Raw genomic sequence first — 19,318 nt, forward strand, 5'->3', positions numbered from 1 at the left:
CTCTGCAGCCCAGTACCAATTGATCCACAGGGGATGGGGACCACTGAAGTAAAAGACTGAAATGATATTTACTAAAATGTACTAAATGTATTCTAATCATTTTTATTTTCCATTTTATTAATTATTATTCCTTTCAACTTTAAAAGCTGGTGCTAACTGACCCATTTTAACTATTTAAGCCCTGACCCTTCAACCTAGATAGAACAAACTTTCATGGTTCATTGCCAAGATGACTCTCCTTATGGGGCTCTGCTATAGTGCACCACAGGAACAGGTCTCAGTTTGTATAAAGATTAAAATACTTGACATTCTGTATTCTAAGAAAAGGCTCTTTATCCAGCATCGCAAATGTAATCATGAGTGTTTGCAGCAGAAGAAGCTGTTTAAACTGCATCTAAACTGTTTCTCTGATGCATCATTTTAAGATTTTCCTCCTTAGTGGACACAGAGCAATATATCCCTTTTCTCCAAACAATGACTGATTGGAGAGCTGAAGTTTGCCGGCTGTGCTTTATACTTGTAACTCTTCAGTTCACCAGAAAAACAAGACTGCAGTAATGTTGATGTCTTCAGAGAAAAAACTAAAACAAGTCATGCATATTTTCATTATTGCAGGAAGTATAACACAAGGTAGAGCTGCACAATATTGGAAAAATCTGACATTGCGATATTTTGATTTGCTGCGATGTATATTACAATATGAATATAATTTGACCAGATGATTTGACAAGCTCTATTTAGAAAAATATCATTAATTTAATTGACTGGAGTGTTCAATCCTTTTTCTATGCTTGCATCTGCATTAAGTGAAGTTTATTTATAAACTAATTTCTAGAGGATCACGTGTTTATGATTGCTTGCAACCGGCCCCATATTATTAAATTTATGATTCACCAATCAGACGATTCCTAAGCCATTATAAATACCCTAAGTTCCATATGACAGCCATCTTCATTTTGAAGAATCCCCCTTTCCACCCCTACTCCTCCTCTTTTCCTAGATGGTTGGCATGGTTGCCACATGGTTGCCTCACATCAACTTCACTGGTTCTAGTCCTTACTAAGCCAGCCAACGTTTCTGTGTGGAGTTTACATGTTCTCCCTGTGCTCACGTGGGTTTCCCCCGGGTTCTCCGGTTTCCGCCCACCATCCAAAAACCTGCAACTTAGGTTAACTGACTAATCCAAATCAGTAACCATAGACATGCTCCTAGTAAGTAGTTATCTCCTAAGAGCAACCACTATCTGTTCATTAGCTACTACAGCAGGGGAGTTCTCGAGATCTACCTGAGCTCAAACTCCCCTCTCGCCTTGCAAACGGGAGGGAGCCCCGGGCTCGAGGATCGTATGAACTCAGGGCTCTCTCCTGGGACAGCATGCCAAACAAGCTTTATAATCAATCATCAGCTAAGTGTGAACTCTTGAAATATAATAAATTACACGCAAATATCGTCACCTTAGAATTAAAGGTTCTATCTGTCATTTTTTGTCAAAATTGAGTTATTGACATATTCTTATTATATGACAACTTATTTAAATTATAGGATGTTTTTTTTGTAAGTCGTTTACATTTTAGGACTTTTTTATTTAAAAAAAACAAATGTTACACATTTTGTTTGCTATATGGAATGCAAAAACTTTGAAGCTCAATATCTCAAAATCCATCAGAACGCAGGATAGACCCTTGTAATTGCAAGGTGATTATATAAAAACGACAGAGCCAAAATAAAAGTTCAATAAATAGTGCTTTAGGGTTTTCTGGGGAGTCTAACAGTAATGGAATATAGAAATTGATCATTTTGGAATAGGCAGCATGGTGGCTCAGTGGTTAGCACTGTCACCTCACAGCAAGAAGGTTCGAGTCCCAGCTGGGCCAGTTGGCATTTCTGTGTGGAATTTGCATGTTCTCCCCGTGTTCGTGTGGGTTTCCCCAGGTGCTCTGATTTCCCCCACAAAGACATGCGCTATATATGTTATCCAAACCAATGCGTGCGTTTCCCAGTTTGTTTGACAAGTGTGAGTGCTCCGAATCGGGCCCAGGCACGGTTCAGTTGGCCCTGGCACGGTTGGAATAGGTCAGAGCACGGTTAATTTGGGCTTTGGTGCGGTACGCTTGTAGTGAGAAGTGCAAGGCACGTCTGAGTGCAAAACTAAAGACGCGATGTCACTTTTACGGGAATAATAAAGGGACTAAGCCGAAAACAAAATGAATGAATGAAGTCAGTTTTGACAAGTGAATGGTTACAGGTTTCCAACATTTTTCAAAATATCTTCTTTTGTGTTCAACAGAAGAAATAAGTCAAAGTTTTGAAACAAGTAAAGAGTGAGTAAATGATGACTTTGAATGAATTTAAAATTTTTGGGTGAACTATTCCTTTTACTACACTCCTGAATCCAGATTAGACTCAGAGGATCTCACAGCGGTCTTGAATGATTTTTCAGTCAATAAGTATCAGCTGTCCAGGAGGAGCTGTGAGACTGACAGGTAAAGAGAGAGAGAGGAAGGGGATTGGAGAAAATAGGAGAGAGAGAGAGAGAGAGAGAGAGAGAGAGAGAGTGAGAGAGAAGGAGAGGAACTGTGTGTCTCCTCTGAGAGAGAGAGTGAGAGGGAGAGAGAGAGGGGGTGGGCTGGGTTAAACTGACACTTAAAAGAGCCGTCTGTGATCGTTCAGTGGCTGATGAACAGAGGGAAAAGGAGAGCAGGACACGGATAGGAAAGCAGGAGCATCCAGCAGTGAACGTGTCCAGACGGCTCCTTCGGAAACTTTTAACCCGGCACTCGGCGTCTCAGCTGCGGTCCATTATGCTGCGTGCGGTGGTGCTGCTGACTCTCATCAGCTGGAGCGCGGCTCTGAAACCCGAGTGGATGCCGGGGGATTATCCTGCCACTGAACAAGGGGCCGAGAGGTTTGTGAGCGACTACAACTCCACCGCTGAGGAGGTGCTTTACTTCAGCACAGAGGCCAGCTGGAACTACAACACCAACCTGACTGATTACAATTCACAACTGCAGGTATTGTAGATGCGTGCGTGTGCGCGTGTGTGTGTGTGTTTTACACTCAGAAACATTGCTTACAGTGTAAAAAAAAAAAAGGGTAATGATTTTTACAAAAAACAACAACAACAAAAAAGCTCCAGTAAACGTGTACTGTGTGTGTGTGTGTGTGTGTGTGTGTGTGTGTGTGTGTGAGAGTGTGTGTTTTCCACTCAGAAACATTGCTTACACTGTAAAAAAACAAAAAAAGGGTAATGATTCTTACAAAAAAATAAAAAAAGCTCCAGTAAACGTGTACTGTTGCTACACGTTCAAAAATGCTACAGTAAAAATATGACTTTAGACGTGTGTGTGTGTGTGTGTGTGTGTGTGTTTTTGTGACATATCAGGACACAAATCTGTATAATGACATAGGTATGACACAGGTATAACAAAAAGGAGGTGAAATATGAGGACATTTGTGACGCCCTCATTTCTCAAAAAGCTTATAAATCCCACAAGAGTGTGTGTGTGTGTGTATGTGTGTGTTTTACACTCAGAAAGATTGCTTACACTATAAAAAAGGGTCATGAGTTTGATGATAAACTAAAATTATCCAGTAAAATCTGATTGTAGATGTAAGCAATGTTTCTGAGTGTAAAACACACACACACACACACACACACACACACACGCACACACACACACAGTGTAAAAAAAAAAGGGTAATGATTTTTACAAAAAAACAACAAAAAAGCTCCAGTAAACGTGTACTGTGTGTGTGTGTGTGTGTGTGTGTGTGTGTGTGTGTGTGTGTGTGTGTGAGTGTGTGTTTTCCACTCAGAAACATTGCTTACACTGTAAAAAAACAAAAAAAGGGTAATGATTCTTACAAAAAAATAAAAAAAGCTCCAGTAAACGTGTACTGTTGCTACACGTTCAAAAATGCTACAGTAAAAATATGACTTTAGACGTGTGTGTGTGTGTGTGTGTGTTTTTGTGACATATCAGGACACAAATCTGTATAATGACATAGGTATGACACAGGTATAACAAAAAGGAGGTGAAATATGAGGACATTTGTGACGCCCTCATTTCTCAAAAAGCTTATAAATACCACAAGATGTGTGTGTGTGTGTGTATGTGTGTGTTTTACACTCAGAAAGATTGCTTACACTGTAAAAAAGGGTCATGAGTTTGATGATAAACTAAAATTATCCAGTAAAATCTGATTGTAGATGTAAGCAATGTTTCTGAGTGTAAAACACACACACACACACACACACACACGCGCACACACACACACAGTGTAAAAAAAAAGGGTAATGATTTTTACAAAAAAACAACAAAAAAGCTCCAGTAAACGTGTACTGTGTGTGTGTGTGTGTGTGTGTGTGTGTGTGTGTGTGTGTGTGTGTGTGTGTGTGTGAGTGTGTGTTTTCCACTCAGAAACATTGCTTGCACTGTAAAAAAACAAAAAAAGGGTAATGATTTTTACAAAAAAATAAAAAAAGCTCCAGTAAACGTGTACTGTTGCTACACGTTCAAAAATGCTACAGTAAAAATATGACTTTAGACGTGTGTGTGTGTGTGTGTGTTTTTGTGACATATCAGGACACAAATCTGTATAATGACATAGGTATGACACAGGTATAACAAAAAGGAGGTGAAATATGAGGACATTTGTGACGCCCTCATTTCTCAAAAAGCTTATAAATACCACAAGATGTGTGTGTGTGTGTATGTGTGTGTTTTACACTCAGAAAGATTGCTTACACTGTAAAAAAGGGTCATGAGTTTGATGATAAACTAAAATTATCCAGTAAAATCTGATTGTAGGTGTGTGTGTGTGTGTGTGTGTGCGTGTGTGTGTGTGTGTGTGTGTGTGTGTGTGTTTTACACTCAGAAAGATTGCTTACACTGTAAAAATGGTCGTGATTTTAAAAATAAAAAACAAAAAATGCTCCAGTAAAAATCTGACTCTAGACATGTGTGAGAGTGTGTGCTTTACACTCATAAACATTGCTAACACTGTAAAAAAGGTAATGATTTTGACAAAAACCTAAAAATGCTCCAGTAAAAATCAGACTGTAGGTGTGTGTGTGTGTTTGTATACACTCAAAAACATTGCTTACACTGTAAAATAAAAAGAGTCATGATTTCAATAATAGAAAAACTAAAATGCTCCAGAAAAAAATCTGAAACCAGGTTATCAGTAAGTCTCCTTTAATATATATGCTGAATAACTGTAAATTTACAGTAAATCAGATGTAAATTCCCTCAAGGGGGGGGGGGGGGGGGGGGGGGGGCAACCTAATTGTTTCATCTTCAATCCACTTAAATTTGTGAAAGCTAATAAGTGAACTTAAGTCCTTTATGTTGCCCCAACACAAATCATTTATGTGGAACCCAGGATTTTTACTTTACATTTTTAGTTTACATCTAATGTTGATAAACGATGTGTATTGCATTACTTTAGTTTAGTACAGGGGTGGGCAAACTCGGTCCTGGAGGGCCGGTGTCCTGCACAGTTTAGCTCCAACACTAATCAAACACACCTGAACATGCTAATCAGTGTCTTCAAGATCACTAGAAATCTATAAGCAGGTGTGTTTGATTAGAGTGGGAGTTAAACTGTGCAGGACACCGGCCCTCCAGGACCGTGTTTGCCCACCCCTGGTTTAGTATGTTACTATAATGATGCTCAGTAATTATTAGTATGTTCATTCAGTATGTTACTTGTGGAAAAGGTTATTTGTGATGAGCTTTGCTTCATTACTATGCCTTTTTTTTTATCACCGCATGCTTATGGTTGTGTTATCTGTGGAACAAAGTTGTGTACATTTTTTGTACTTCAAATCAGAGTACAAAATATGATAATTTGTTGTAAAATGCAGAAATTCCCTACAATATGTTTATCAGTCTGTGTAACAAAGCGGTGGCATGGTGGCACAGCGGTTAGCACTGTCGCCTTGCAGCAAGAAGGTTGCTGGTTTGAGTCCCGGCTGGGCCAGAAGGCATCTCTGTGTGGAGTTTGCATGTTTTCCCTTTGTTGGCTTGGGTTTCCTCTGGGTGCTCCAGTTTCCCCCACAGTCCAAACACATGTGCTATAGGTGATTTGGGTAAACTAAATTGGCCGTAGTGTATGAGTGTGTGAATGTGAGAGTGTATGGGTGTTTCCCAGTACTGGATTGCGGCCGGAAGGGCATTCACTGTGTAAAACATTCTGGAATAGTTGGTGGTTCATTCCTCTGTGGTGACCCCTGATAAATAAGGGACTAAGCCGAAGGAAAATGAATGACTGAATGTGTCACAAAGCTGATGTGTAGATGTTAGTACCTCAAATCATTGTGTATAACACTTTAAAATAATCAAATACAGTAGATTTCCATTAACCCCAGCTTTCGTTTATTTATTTTTTTGCCATAAATGTTGAAGAGTTCTTACATTACTGATGTAACAACTCACAAGTGACTTCCAAGTGGAACGGTTGAGTCTAGCCTGGGTGGTTTTGCATATGCGACTGATAAATCAGCCATAAGAACAGCTCTTTGGACGGCTAACTGTGATAACTTTACTAAACTCAACATCATTTTATATCCTCCGTGTTTATTAGGATTATAGTTTTATATGACTCTTGTAAAGTTTAGATGAGGGGAAGATTGAGTAACATTCTGCAGAAGTCTAACTGGTCATGACTAATGATTACAAAACTCGTTTCATTGCTCATTCACAGACGTAATATTCTCAAAATAGATGAGAGCATGAGAGAATTGTTGCCACATTGCAGTGGTTTGAGGCAGGGAGAAGTTCTACATGCAGCAGGTGGTTATTAATATACAAAGGAAGGAAATCCAAGGATTCCCAGTGATCCTAGGTAAAGGTAAAACCACACGTACTGTAGCAGCTTTGTTTTCTAAAACAATGACTGACTACTCCATGAACAAACATTGAGCTATATACAGTATACAGTTGAAGTCAGAATTATTAGCCCCCCTGTTTACTTTTTTCCCCAATGTCTGTTTAACGGAGAGATTTTTTTCAACCCATTTCTAAGCATAATAGTTTTAATAACTCATTTCTATTAATTGATTTCTTTTATCTTTGCCATGATGACAGTTAATAATATTTTACCAGATATTTTTCAAGACACTTCTATACAGCTAAAATGACATTTAAAGGCTTAACTAGTTTAATTAGGTTAACTAGGCAGGTTAGGGTAATTAGGCAAGTTATTGTATAACGATGGTTTGTTCTGTAGAATAAGGGGATATTAATTGTTCTGTAGAATAAGGGGCTATTAATTGTTCTGTAGAATAAGGGGCTATTAATTCTGTAGAATAAGGGGCTATTAATTGTTCTGTAGAATAAGGGGCTATTAATTGTTCTGTAGAATAAGGGGCTATTAATTGTTCTGTAGAATAAGGGGCTATTAATTGTTCTGTAGAATAAGGGGCTATTAATTCTGTAGAATAAGGGGCTATTAATTGTTCTGTAGAATAAGGGGCTATTAATTCTGTAGAATAAGGGGCTATTAATTGGTCTGTAGAATAAGGGGCTATTAATTCTGTAGAATAAGGGGCTATTAATTGTTCTGTAGAATAAGGGGCTATTAATTCTGTAGAATAAGGGGCTATTAATTGTTCTGTAGAATAAGGGGCTATTAATTGTTCTGTAGAATAAGGGGCTATTAATTCTGTAGAATAAGGGGCTATTAATTGTTCTGTAGAATAAGGGGCTATTAATTGTTCTGGTGAATAAGGGGCTATTAATTGTTCTGTAGAATAAGGGGCTATTAATTGTTCTGTAGAATAAGGGGCTATTAATTGTTCTGTAGAATAAGGGGCTATTAATTGTTCTGTAGAATAAGGGGCTATTAATTCTGTAGAATAAGGGGCTATTAATTATGTATAATAAGGGGCTATTGATTGTTCTGTAGAATAAGGGGCTATTAATTCTGTAGAATAAGGGGCTATTAATTCTGTAGAATAAGGGGCTATTAATTGTTCTGTAGAATAAGGGGCTATTAATTGTTCTGTAGAATAAGGGGCTATTAATTATGACCTTAAAATAGTTTTTAAAAAAATTAAAAACTGCTTATATTCTAGCTAAAATAAAACAAATACGACTTTCTCCAGAAGAAAAAAAAATATCAGATATACTGTGAAAATTTCCTTGACTGTTAAATATAATTTGGGAAATATTTAAAAAAGAAAAATCAAAGGGGGGCTAATAATTCTGACTTCAACTGTATATACACACACTGACAAAAGTGTAATGAGAATCATTGGAACCCAGGCTTATTATGGATACGTACTAGAGCTGCACGGTTCTGGCTAAAATGAGAATCGCAAATTTTTTATTTGATTTTTTTTTTTTTGTGCTTAAAATCAAGATCACGATTTTCTCACAATTCTGGAGATGTAAAATAAAGGTTAATATGATTAGGCTATTATTATTGTTAATTCTCAAACATATGGTAAACAACAATAATAATATCAGGCCTATGTGTAGGTCTAAATGCTCAATTTTTTATAGACTCGGAATAATAGACTTGAACATACTTTTAATCTGTCCTGGCCATTAATGCACATTAAAGCGATGACATCAGAATACAACTATTCATAATTCTGAAGAATTATTATGTTTGACACATTTGCTTGTAATTTGTCATTGGCGACATTATTAGACCATTTTTCTTACTGGTAAAATGAAAGCTTTGTCATTATCAGATTCTCTCTTGCATTTTCTTCAACATTATATAAGCTAAAGTAGTTATACTGACACTGTTAACCATTTATTTTTATGCACAACACTTTTTGTGTTCGCTATGAAGGAAAAAACATATCAAATGCTTGTAATAACTCATAATCACAACTCTAAGCGGGCCGGTTTCACTTTCACTGCTGAGAGCGGCTCATGGCTGCATTCACTTTTAGAAAAAACACACGCATGCAAATCATACTTCCCTCGCCGCTTAAACGATCGCTCGGTGTCGTTATAAATAACTAGACGTTATTTACAACTTTATTACCTGTTATTCACAGCCTATGCAGGTTCTGTTCACTAAAGTAGACATCATTGGTGTTCATGCGCTGCACCTATCGGTCGTAAACAAACAGTGCATCAGCCCACATGTGATTTCGTGCCCGCGACTACAACAATACATTAAGACAGATATAAAATTTATTATACCTTATAAATACAGTATGTGACACTTTTAACGCCATTTGGAGGTGTCCATGTTGCTTTCCGCCTTTACGCTTCTCTCCTGACTTTGAAAATATAATTGGCTGAATCGTAGAAAAGCAGAATTAAGATCATGTGTAGGGTCAAATCGAGATCGCGACCTTTTTCCGATTAATCATGCAGCTCTAATACGTACCCCTGTATACATTTGTGGAGAGTGCATATCTGCCATTAGAGCCTTCAGTGGTACATAATTATTGTGCATCACCGTATGAGTGCCAGGTAAAAAGTAAAGCTTATAACATCTCATCATACTGAAAAAAAACTGCTTACCAAATCAGCTTCTCCATCAATAAATGGAAAAGCAGAAGTTGATGTACTGTGGACTGCTTACCAAACACAGACACACACACTCCTCCTTCAAACAGCTGTCTCAACAGCGTTTTACAGCTGTCTCAACACTCACTCACAGCTTTCCAATGGGTGCTGGCACCGCAAACAGCTCCAACCTACATCTAACCCAGAAAAAGCTGATGGAGAGCTGGGCAGAACCTGAGCAGTGCCCGGTGTGATGTCTATTATTTCAGACACATCAAACGAGCTGATCAAAGCTCTGGTTTGGGGCATCTCTATCGGCGGGTGTGAGTCTCAGTCTGACTGTGAGTGTGAAGAGAAATCGGCGTCCAATCAAAGCAACACACCTGTCGCACTCATTCCAGACAGCAGACGCTCGTAGTTGCTGGAGCACGTATTTTAGATTTCGCAGTCATCACGACCAGCGGACGGCGCATTTAACAGATGGTTGATGTAGGTTTTAATGATAATTTAACATGTGCTGATGTTGATGACTGAAGCATCTCAGAGGGTATCTGCAGGTTTCTAAGGCCACGTAATGTTCTTGTTTTTTCCGCATTCAAATGCATCATGTGAACGTGTGTTTTTTCCTATGTTAATCTCATCAAAACAAAGCATGCACACCTCAGAATGTGTTAAAAATTCAGGAGGGTGCAGTGCTTTCAAGCCAACCAGCATTATTTTGCAGTCCATGACGGCATCCAATTTGTACAGCGAAATAAAACCCTCAACATCTGGCAGTATGCAACATTCTATGACAGCAACTCAGAAGTGGAGTTTGAACCTGACAGTTATTAATATTTGACTAGATATTTTTCAAGACACTTCTATAAAGCTTAAAGTGACATTTAAAGGCTTAACTAGTTTAATTAGGTTAACTAGGCAGGTTAGGGTAATTAGGCAAGTTATTGTATAACGAAGGTTTGTTCTGTAGAATAAGGGGCTATTAATTGTTCTGTAGAATAAGGGGCTATTCATTTTGACCTTAAAATAGTTTTTAAAAACTTAAAAACTGCTTTTATTCTAGCTAAAATAAAACAAATAAGACTTTCTCCAGAAGAAAAAATATTATCAGATATACTGTGAAAATTTCCTTGACTGTTAAATATCATTTGGGAAATATTTAAAAAAGAAACAAATCAAAGGGGGGCTAATAATTCTGACTTCAACTGTATATACACACACTGACAAAAGTGTAATGAGAATCATTGGAACCCAGGCGTATTATGGATACGTACTAGAGCTGCACGGTTCTGGCTAAAATGAGAATCGCAAATTTTTTACTTCATTATTTTTTTTTTAAATCAAGATCACGATTTTCTCACGATTCTTGAGATGTAAAATAAAGGTTAATATGATTAGGCTATTATTATTGTTAATTCTCAAACATATGGTAAACAACAATAATAATATCAGGCCTATGTGTAGGTCTAAATGCTCAATTTTTTATAGAATCGGAATAATAGACTTGAACTGACTTTTAATCTGTCCTGGTCATTAATGCACATTAAAGCGATGACATCAGAATACAACTATTCATAATTCTGAACAAGTGGAGTTTGAACCTTCCCACTAAGGTATGCCTAGTTCTTTTTAAGGTATTGTGGTAATTTGCACGTTGTGTCAAATTGCCATGTGTCTACATAATAGCTGTATACTCTCCGTTTAACTCGTGTACGATAATTTTCCTCCAAATACGATAATTTTGAGGTTTTGGTCTGATACTTTGACATTTCCAATTTGGCAACACTGCTTTTTCCCATTGAAAACTATACGAGTGACATGTCGTGTGTATTCTATAGTCTTTGGCGCAGGTCACCGGTCAAGCTGGTCGTCACAAAAAACAAAACAAAAACCAACAGATTCCGGTCCTTGACTGGTCAATGTGCATCTCTAGTTCTTCATTTGTTAAAGTACGGGTTGACGCAGCTGTTAAAGCCATTATAGAGCAAAATCCCCACAGACTCTGTTTACGTCAGCAAAAACCCAGCAAATGTTTGAAATGAAAAGTGTGTATTTTATTAGGTTACGCCAATGACTATAAATGGACTTTGGTTCTGCCCATGTTGTTCTGTGTGATGATAGATGAATATGTTTAAGCAGCTTTAACGGGGTTGGTTCGATTGCATTTGCACCTCTTAAACAAGGGTTTAATACATTTTTAGACTAAATATGGCCTTATTTTTATACTATGTGATTAAAGACGTTTTAAGGATCCACGGACACCCTGGAATAAAGTGAGAAGCTTCACTGTAAAAAAATGCTAGGTTCCACACAATTCCTTCATCTTGTTTCAATGAAATCAATTACGTTCACTGAATCGCTATCCTATTTAAGTGGATTGAACATAAAAAAAAATTCAACTATCCCAAAAAAAACCTTGTGTTGTTTCAACTCATTTTAAATAAGTAGTTTGAACAAGCAGCAAAAGTCCTTTTTTAAGTGGATGCAAATGCCTTTGAAGGAGAAGTTGTTGTTTTTTTCAATGGAAAAGTGTCACAGACTGGCAACTTGGAAATTTATGCAATAACCATGACTCTATATGGCATCAAGCAAACATGGCATCAGCTAGACAAGGTCATTTGAGTATTACTTTACTGTCTGCTTGATTTATAATGCTTTATTTTGATGGTCCCCCAACAGTCATTAGACTAATTCCACTGATACTTGTTTCAACTTATTCTACTATCCCCAACCTAACAGTCTACACACTCTACGTAGAGTTACTTCACCCCAAAATGAAAATTCTGTTATTAATTATTTATCCCCACGTCGTTCCAATCCCCTGACACCTTTGTTCATCTTCAGAACACAAATGAATTTTAATGAAATTTGAGAGCTCTCTCATCCTTCATAGACAGCAATGATCCAGACTGATTCAAAATACAGAAAAGGAACTCAAAGCATTCAAATGATCACCACATGACTTCAGCGGTAATCATACATAGCTTCATGAACAAACTATAAATACAACTTCATTTGCTAAAGCTCTATGTAAGAATAGGATGCGAGTTATTATGCATAATACCAGGCTTGTGTGTCGCGCTGCTGACTCTAATGCCAAATACATAGTTCTCCCCTTAGTAGACGCACACACTGGCCTGATGTAAAAGAGAATTTAGGGCTTTTGGTGCACAAAAGTGTTCTTGGAGCTTCACACTGTATGATTGAACAGAATGTTTTGACAATGTTTGTGGTTTTACTGAACTTTAAACATCTCTGGATTGCTGCTCTCTATAGAGGATGAGAGAGCTCTTGGATTTCATCTAAAACATCTTTTTTATTACATACTATTTGTTATGAAGACGAACGAATGATGGAAGAAAAACGTTTTTGTACTACATTATTACTGTAGACTAACCGCACTTGGCATTGTATTCACATATTATGTCCTTTTTGTTACTTTGGTCACTTCTATTTACAGTAACTTTGAATAAAGGCATTGCATGTTCCAAATGATTAAATGTAAATACTCAGGTAAATGCATACTCAGGTGATGTAAACACTGGCGATGCTTCTCTTATTGTCTCTGTGTGGCAACACAAGACAAAATTTATTACATTCAGCCACTGAAGTGACATTTGTTTTGCAATTGCAATTTTATGCATTTGCATAGTTATCGCTATTAATAATAGAACAACTAAATATCTATTTGGTGACTGTTTATAGTTTTGAATGGTGAGAAATATTCATATACGCTTAATGAATGTATATTTGACACTGATCAGTACATTTCATTCCATTACAAATAATTTAAATATAAATGAAGTATAAAAAATTAGGTATATCTTTAAAATACAAATACATTTTCCTGAAATAAATTTAAATAACAAGATACGTTACATTTTTAGCATTGTTTTTACACAAAAAAAAGATTTGTTAAAGGGCACCTAGGTTACCCCTTTTTTTATATTTAATATAAGTCTTTTGTGTCCCCAGAATGTGTCTGTAAAGTTTCAGCTCAAAACACCCATCAGATTATTTATTATAGCTGTTTGAAGTGTCTATATTATAGCTGGAAAAAAAGGTTTTACTGTTGTACTGGCCCTTTAAGGCTAGTCCTCCCCGCCCACCGTTCCCACGTGCCTGTCAGCAATCGCCGCCCTCGGCTGCCTCAGGAAGCAGATCTCACATAACGTGTGTGAAAAATACTACAGTAAGAACTTTAACAATCAGTATTTGATGCATTTTTTGTGGCGTTGCAACAATGAGTCACACACAATGTCATTACAAAGTTCACGCACACACACAGCGAGGACACAAACACATAGCGCAGACACATTCACACACACACACATAGTGCAGACATACACACACACACACATAGCGCAGCAGACACACACACATAGCGCTGCAGACACACACACACATAGCGCAGCAGACACACACACACACGCATACACAGAGAGAGAGAGAGAGAGAGAGACAGCACATTAAGCTTTGCACTCGTTTTGCACGCATATGTGACACGATACTGGTAATCTCCACTGCTGTATGAATATCTGTTATGTTAATGTACAAAATAAACCTGATTTAACGTCCACAAACCGCGACTGAAGCGTCTTCCTTTATAATTGTTCTGACACGCGGCTGTGCTGATGAAATTAATCGCTGTAATTCATTACACAGATGCTCTGTTTTAAAACATTATAAACTTGTGAAACTCACTCTTGATCACGTTTGATGATGATTGATGATCCTAGCGAACTGAACACACCTTTTATTCCCGGCTGCTTTGCGCTCGTCCTCTCTTGTTGATATGATTATACATGTGACTACCGGACATGTTAATGCGCGCAGCTGTCAATCAATATTGGTGGGCGGGGGGACCGCACTCCTACGTAAAGTAGCGGTCGATCTGAAAACCACTCCAAGTGGTCCACCGTTTTTATGTTGTTAAATTTGAATAAAAAGGACTGGGTGTGTTTATTTCACCCCAATATGACAGTTTATACACTATACTTACACACATTTCTGTCCAAACAGCTTGAAAAGTAGATTTTTCACCATAGGTGTCCTTTAACAATTTTTTTATTGCATCTTTATGTTGTGTATTCAAAAGTACGATTACAAAAACATTTATAGAAACTACTGAAATTGTGTGTGTGTGTGTGTGTGTGCATGTATAATAAATAAATAAAATAAATACAATTGCAAAAATATCATCTAAGAAAAATGACAGGTTATCTGTTTTACTCTTGAAATGCACAAAGCCATGCAAATAACTTTTGGAGTATGGGAACCACGCATAAAACTGGTCTAAATTGGATGCCAAAAATCTGATTTGTGCCAGATGTATTAAAAAAAACAAACTGAATTGTTTATGTAAATGCGTCCCTCGAGCCTGCATTATTCATGCTGCCAATTCCACAATCCACTTTACTACCACACCATTCCCATACTGTACATTAGACACTCTCATTGTGGCAAACTACCCAAATGTATCCCTTCATTTGTTTTCTGCATTGAGGGAGACATCAGATCAAACAACAGAAGAGCCTGGAATCAGTCAAGAGCTCTTTTAATTGGCCCCTAAAAATAAAAGAGCCTTTTAAAATCACTCAAAGACACAATGAGGTGGAAAACGGATACAATCTGCTCCAAACACTCACATTCCATCACCATCAACCATCTGCAGATTAGAGAGAAAGTGTTTAGGGAGGTTTGAGAGCCAAACGTACGCTAGATTTGATAGTGTCAGTCACAAGCTGTTTATGTCACACCTTGAACCTTGCACCCTATTATGACTTATTATCACGTTCTTGAATAAACATGACAGAGCAAACTCGATCTTGGAAAAACAAGAAGCCAGAGGTCTTTATCTCTGAGGAAAACCGAGAGTGCGAGTGAAGGATGAGAGATAATGGAGATAAATGCACATGTCATTAGCTTGTTAACCCAAGCGGAAGTATAAAGACTGAGCTGATGAAGTGATGCTGGGAAGGAGGCGATGAGGAGGCCTGCGGTTATCACAACAGAGAGAGGATGCTGGGGTCAAACAGTCTACAGCAGGACACACTAAAAGAAACCCTGACGCACCCAAGACCAGGAGACAATAAACCTTTTGAGAAATCTTTCACTCAAAAAATTATACAGTATTTGCTGTTTGCTCAAACTACTTATTTTAAATGAGCCGAATCAACACAATTCTTGAGTTTTTTGGGGGCAACTTAATTGTTTTATGTTCAATCCACTTAATTTGTAAAAACAAATAAGTTAACTTAATTCCTTCATGTTGTCCCTACACTAATCGATTGTGTGGAACCTAGCATTTTCTTCATTCATTCATTTTCTTTCAGCTTAGTCTCTATTTCAAAAATCGCCACAGCGAAATGAACCACCAACTATTCCAGTATATGTTTTACGCAGCAGATGCCCTTCCAGCAGCAACCTAGTACTGAGAAACACTCATACACTCTCATTCACACATGAACTCATACTACGGACAGTTTAGTTTATTTAATTCGCCTATAGCAGTGGTTCCCAACCTTTTTTTTTGCCTGAGACTCCGTTTTTCCACGGAGAATATTGTAAGGCCCCCCTCCACATTTAATGATATTATCATTCGTATAAGTTTGCAGTAAAGATGACAGAATTTTTTTCAAACAAACTATGTTTATTACTATATTTAGATATGTTTATGCATGAATAAATGTCAAATATAAAAGCAAAACATCAGTAGGACATTTGTAACTGAAAAAAGTAAGTCTTTGGCCTTTACACTGGCCCTATATTAGTTGCCAATTGTTTTTTTTTTTTAAGTTTCAGTAGCTGTGACGTCCCTCATCTCATTTTGGGTGTGTGTCAATCCTTTTGCCTTGCACTCAAAAAAATGCTCTGGGCTTGTCGCGGTATTGAGGATGAGTCGTCTGCAAATGTCTTATTAATTTGGTCGGCCTCCTGCATATTTTAGCAAGAATTTTGGTGCAGATAATACACAGGGACTCTTTGCCTCGAGAAAATTGAATAAAACCATATAGTTCTCCTAATTGTCCACTGCTAAAAACAATTAGAAAATATGACGCGACACTCCCCACAGAGCTCGCTGAGGCCCCCTTGTGGGTTGGAACCCCCTGTTGGGAACCACTGGCCTATAGCATATGCGTTTGGACTGTGGGGAAAACCGGAGCACCCAGAGGAAACCCACGCCAACACGGGGAGAACATGCAAACTCCACACAGAAATGCCAACTGGTCCAGCCGGGACTCAGCGACCTTCTTGATGTGATGCGAAAGTGCTGACCACTGAGCCACCATGCCGTCCTGAAGTTTTTACAGTGTACAGTAAATATGTTGAGAATTTAACAGAAAAGGGGGTAAAACTTGATGATCATAAGTAATTTTTTAAAGTAAAAAAGTAATACTATATGATTTATTTATCTTTGTTAACTGTTCATTTTTATCTGTGAATTATTAAATAATATTAACAGACTCAAATGTAATTTTTAATAAAGTATTAGGACATTTTAAAAGCTCAAAGGCTTTAGATGTATTTTAATTAGTGTTCATGGTAAATAAAACAGCTAACAAATATTACAAAATTTTTTTTTTTTTAGCCCGTCTAATATTTAATTATTTAACTATATAGTTAAATCTTAAAATTAACAGTTGATTTTGTTTTTCTTATTTCATTTTCATTTTAACAAATGGAAGCATTTTGTAAAGTGTTACAAAATGTATGTAAAAATGTAATGTAAACTCTAATAATTACTCAAAGTTAACTTAAAGGTGAAGTATATAAGTTTGACACCCAGTGGTTGAACTAGGTATTACATTCCTGGATCAAAACAAACGCAAGCACAGTTTGCCAGATTGACCAACTTGAGTGTGCCTGACTATTGAGCCTGAAGGCTGTCTTCATGATTTAAATTGTGTTTTAAATAAAAGCAACGGCACACAATAGATGGAATATTTTCATATTAAAAGGCGTTTTTGTCCTAACCAACACCTGAAATTGATATATTAGAAACGGCTTCTATTTCTTGCAGCTGAACAACAGAAAACTGACAATGATCACCTCAGGTACACCTCATGTGCTTTTTCCTACCATGGATGTCAATAGTTACTGGTTTTCAACATTCTTTAAAATATCTTCTTTTGTGGTATATATATTTTTTTTTTATCCACACAAAGGTCAATATTAACCAAAAATGATTGCCAACATTGTAAAAAAATTCAAATCAAAAAATAATGTTGGTTTTGAACAACATGATGATGAATGCATTTTTGGTTGTGGTCAACTTTTGAAAAACTTTTCAAATTGACAAGAATGGTGCAGTTCAATAACTTTAGAACAACTTTGATGAATAGTTTTGATCCACTTAAAAGGTGGACTACTGTACACCCTTTAAATAACATGTATATCATTGATGAACCTTTGAAATTAACACTTTGATAAATATCAAACTTCACTTTCATATTAAAACCAAATGCATGGCCTTAGTGCACACAGCGTGGCAGAAATCAATGTTTGTGACACAATTTCCAACTAAAAGGCTCTCAAGAACAAGCCCACTACTGTTTTTTATAGCAAATACAGCTACTGTGGCAGGTGCTTTATACCTCAGTCTGAATTGTTTCAGGTGTCATCCGCATTCCCCGAAAAGAAATGAGTTCCCGTCAGGATTGAAAGAATTGATTTATGATGTGACCTCAGCTAGCCTTTTTCTATTTCTTGTTGCTGTAAAAACAATCCAAACTCTTATTGAAAACATATACGACTCAAAGCAATAGGATTGAGCCAGAGGCAGAAATGATTATTGACAGCAATTTCAAGACAGCACACAGCACGTAAATAACCTCTCGGTCCAGACTATATGAAGTTGGCTACTTTATATTTACTGGAATACACATAATGCATAAATAAATAGCCTTAATGTGAAAGTGAACCAACCTGAATCTTTCTAAAACCAAATAAATTAAAAGATTTAAAGTATCCCTGAAGACTTTTTTAGACTTGCCTATTTGTGAGGTGTATGTATTTTCTGATCGATTTTATAATCACATTGTTGTTTTATTATTATTATTATTCATTCATTCATTTTATTTTCAGCTTAGTCCCTTTGTTAATCTGGGGTCGACACAGTGGAATGAACCGCCAACTTATCCAGTATATGTTTTACACAGCGGATACCCTTCCAGCTGCAACCCATCACTGGGAAACATCCATACACACTCATTCACACACATACACTATGGAAAATTTTGCCTATCCAATACCACATGTCTTTGGACTGTGGGGGAAACCGGAGCACCCGGAGGAAACCCACACGAACACGGGGAGAACATGCAAACTCCACACAGAAACGCCAACTGACCTAGCCGAAGCTTGAACCAGCAACCAGTGAGGCGAACGTGCTTATGAGTCTATTCTTTTTGATGAAACACTATACGGATATTATGATCTTATGGAGATTTGTTTTTAGAGACTTTCTCTAACTGGACCACTTTTAATTTTTGTTGAATACCCCTGCTCTGTGGCCATGCAGACTGATAAGTCCTTCCAATCTTCTTCTAACTATATGGTGCAGGTGATTCATTTAATGTTGCCTCAGCAGCCAATGAGCTTTCTCCTCAAAAATGAAATGAATCATTGTCATTTGCACTAGCAATCTTAGTCACTTTTTTGGACACCCTCCTCCACCCCAGCTCCACCTGTATATAGATATGCTGGTTACTTGTATGTTACGTTTGTTTGAATCACAAACAAATAACTCTTGGGAGCGAGATCTTTTACGTGAATTAAACCATACAATGCCCGAGCTAGTTTCCTCGCGTGTAGGCCTGTAATCTGCTCGCGGTTCA

The 19,318-nt window shown here is 37.3% G+C and overlaps 1 protein-coding gene across 1 annotated transcript in view; it reads left to right on the forward strand.

Annotated features, from left to right (window-relative positions):
• Positions 1–229: 229 nt before the first annotated feature.
• ace (angiotensin I converting enzyme (peptidyl-dipeptidase A) 1) overlaps positions 230–19,318 on the forward strand; it is a 56,419-nt gene continuing 37,330 nt past the window's right edge. The window contains exons 1-2 of the mRNA XM_056469949.1: positions 230–284; positions 2,671–3,011. Coding sequence (XP_056325924.1) covers positions 230–284; positions 2,671–3,011 — 396 coding nt within the window. The remainder of the gene's footprint in view (positions 285–2,670; positions 3,012–19,318) is intronic.

Source organism: Danio aesculapii, chromosome 12 (genome assembly GCF_903798145.1).
Source record: "Danio aesculapii chromosome 12, fDanAes4.1, whole genome shotgun sequence".
Classification (NCBI taxonomy): Eukaryota; Metazoa; Chordata; class Actinopteri; order Cypriniformes; family Danionidae; genus Danio; species Danio aesculapii.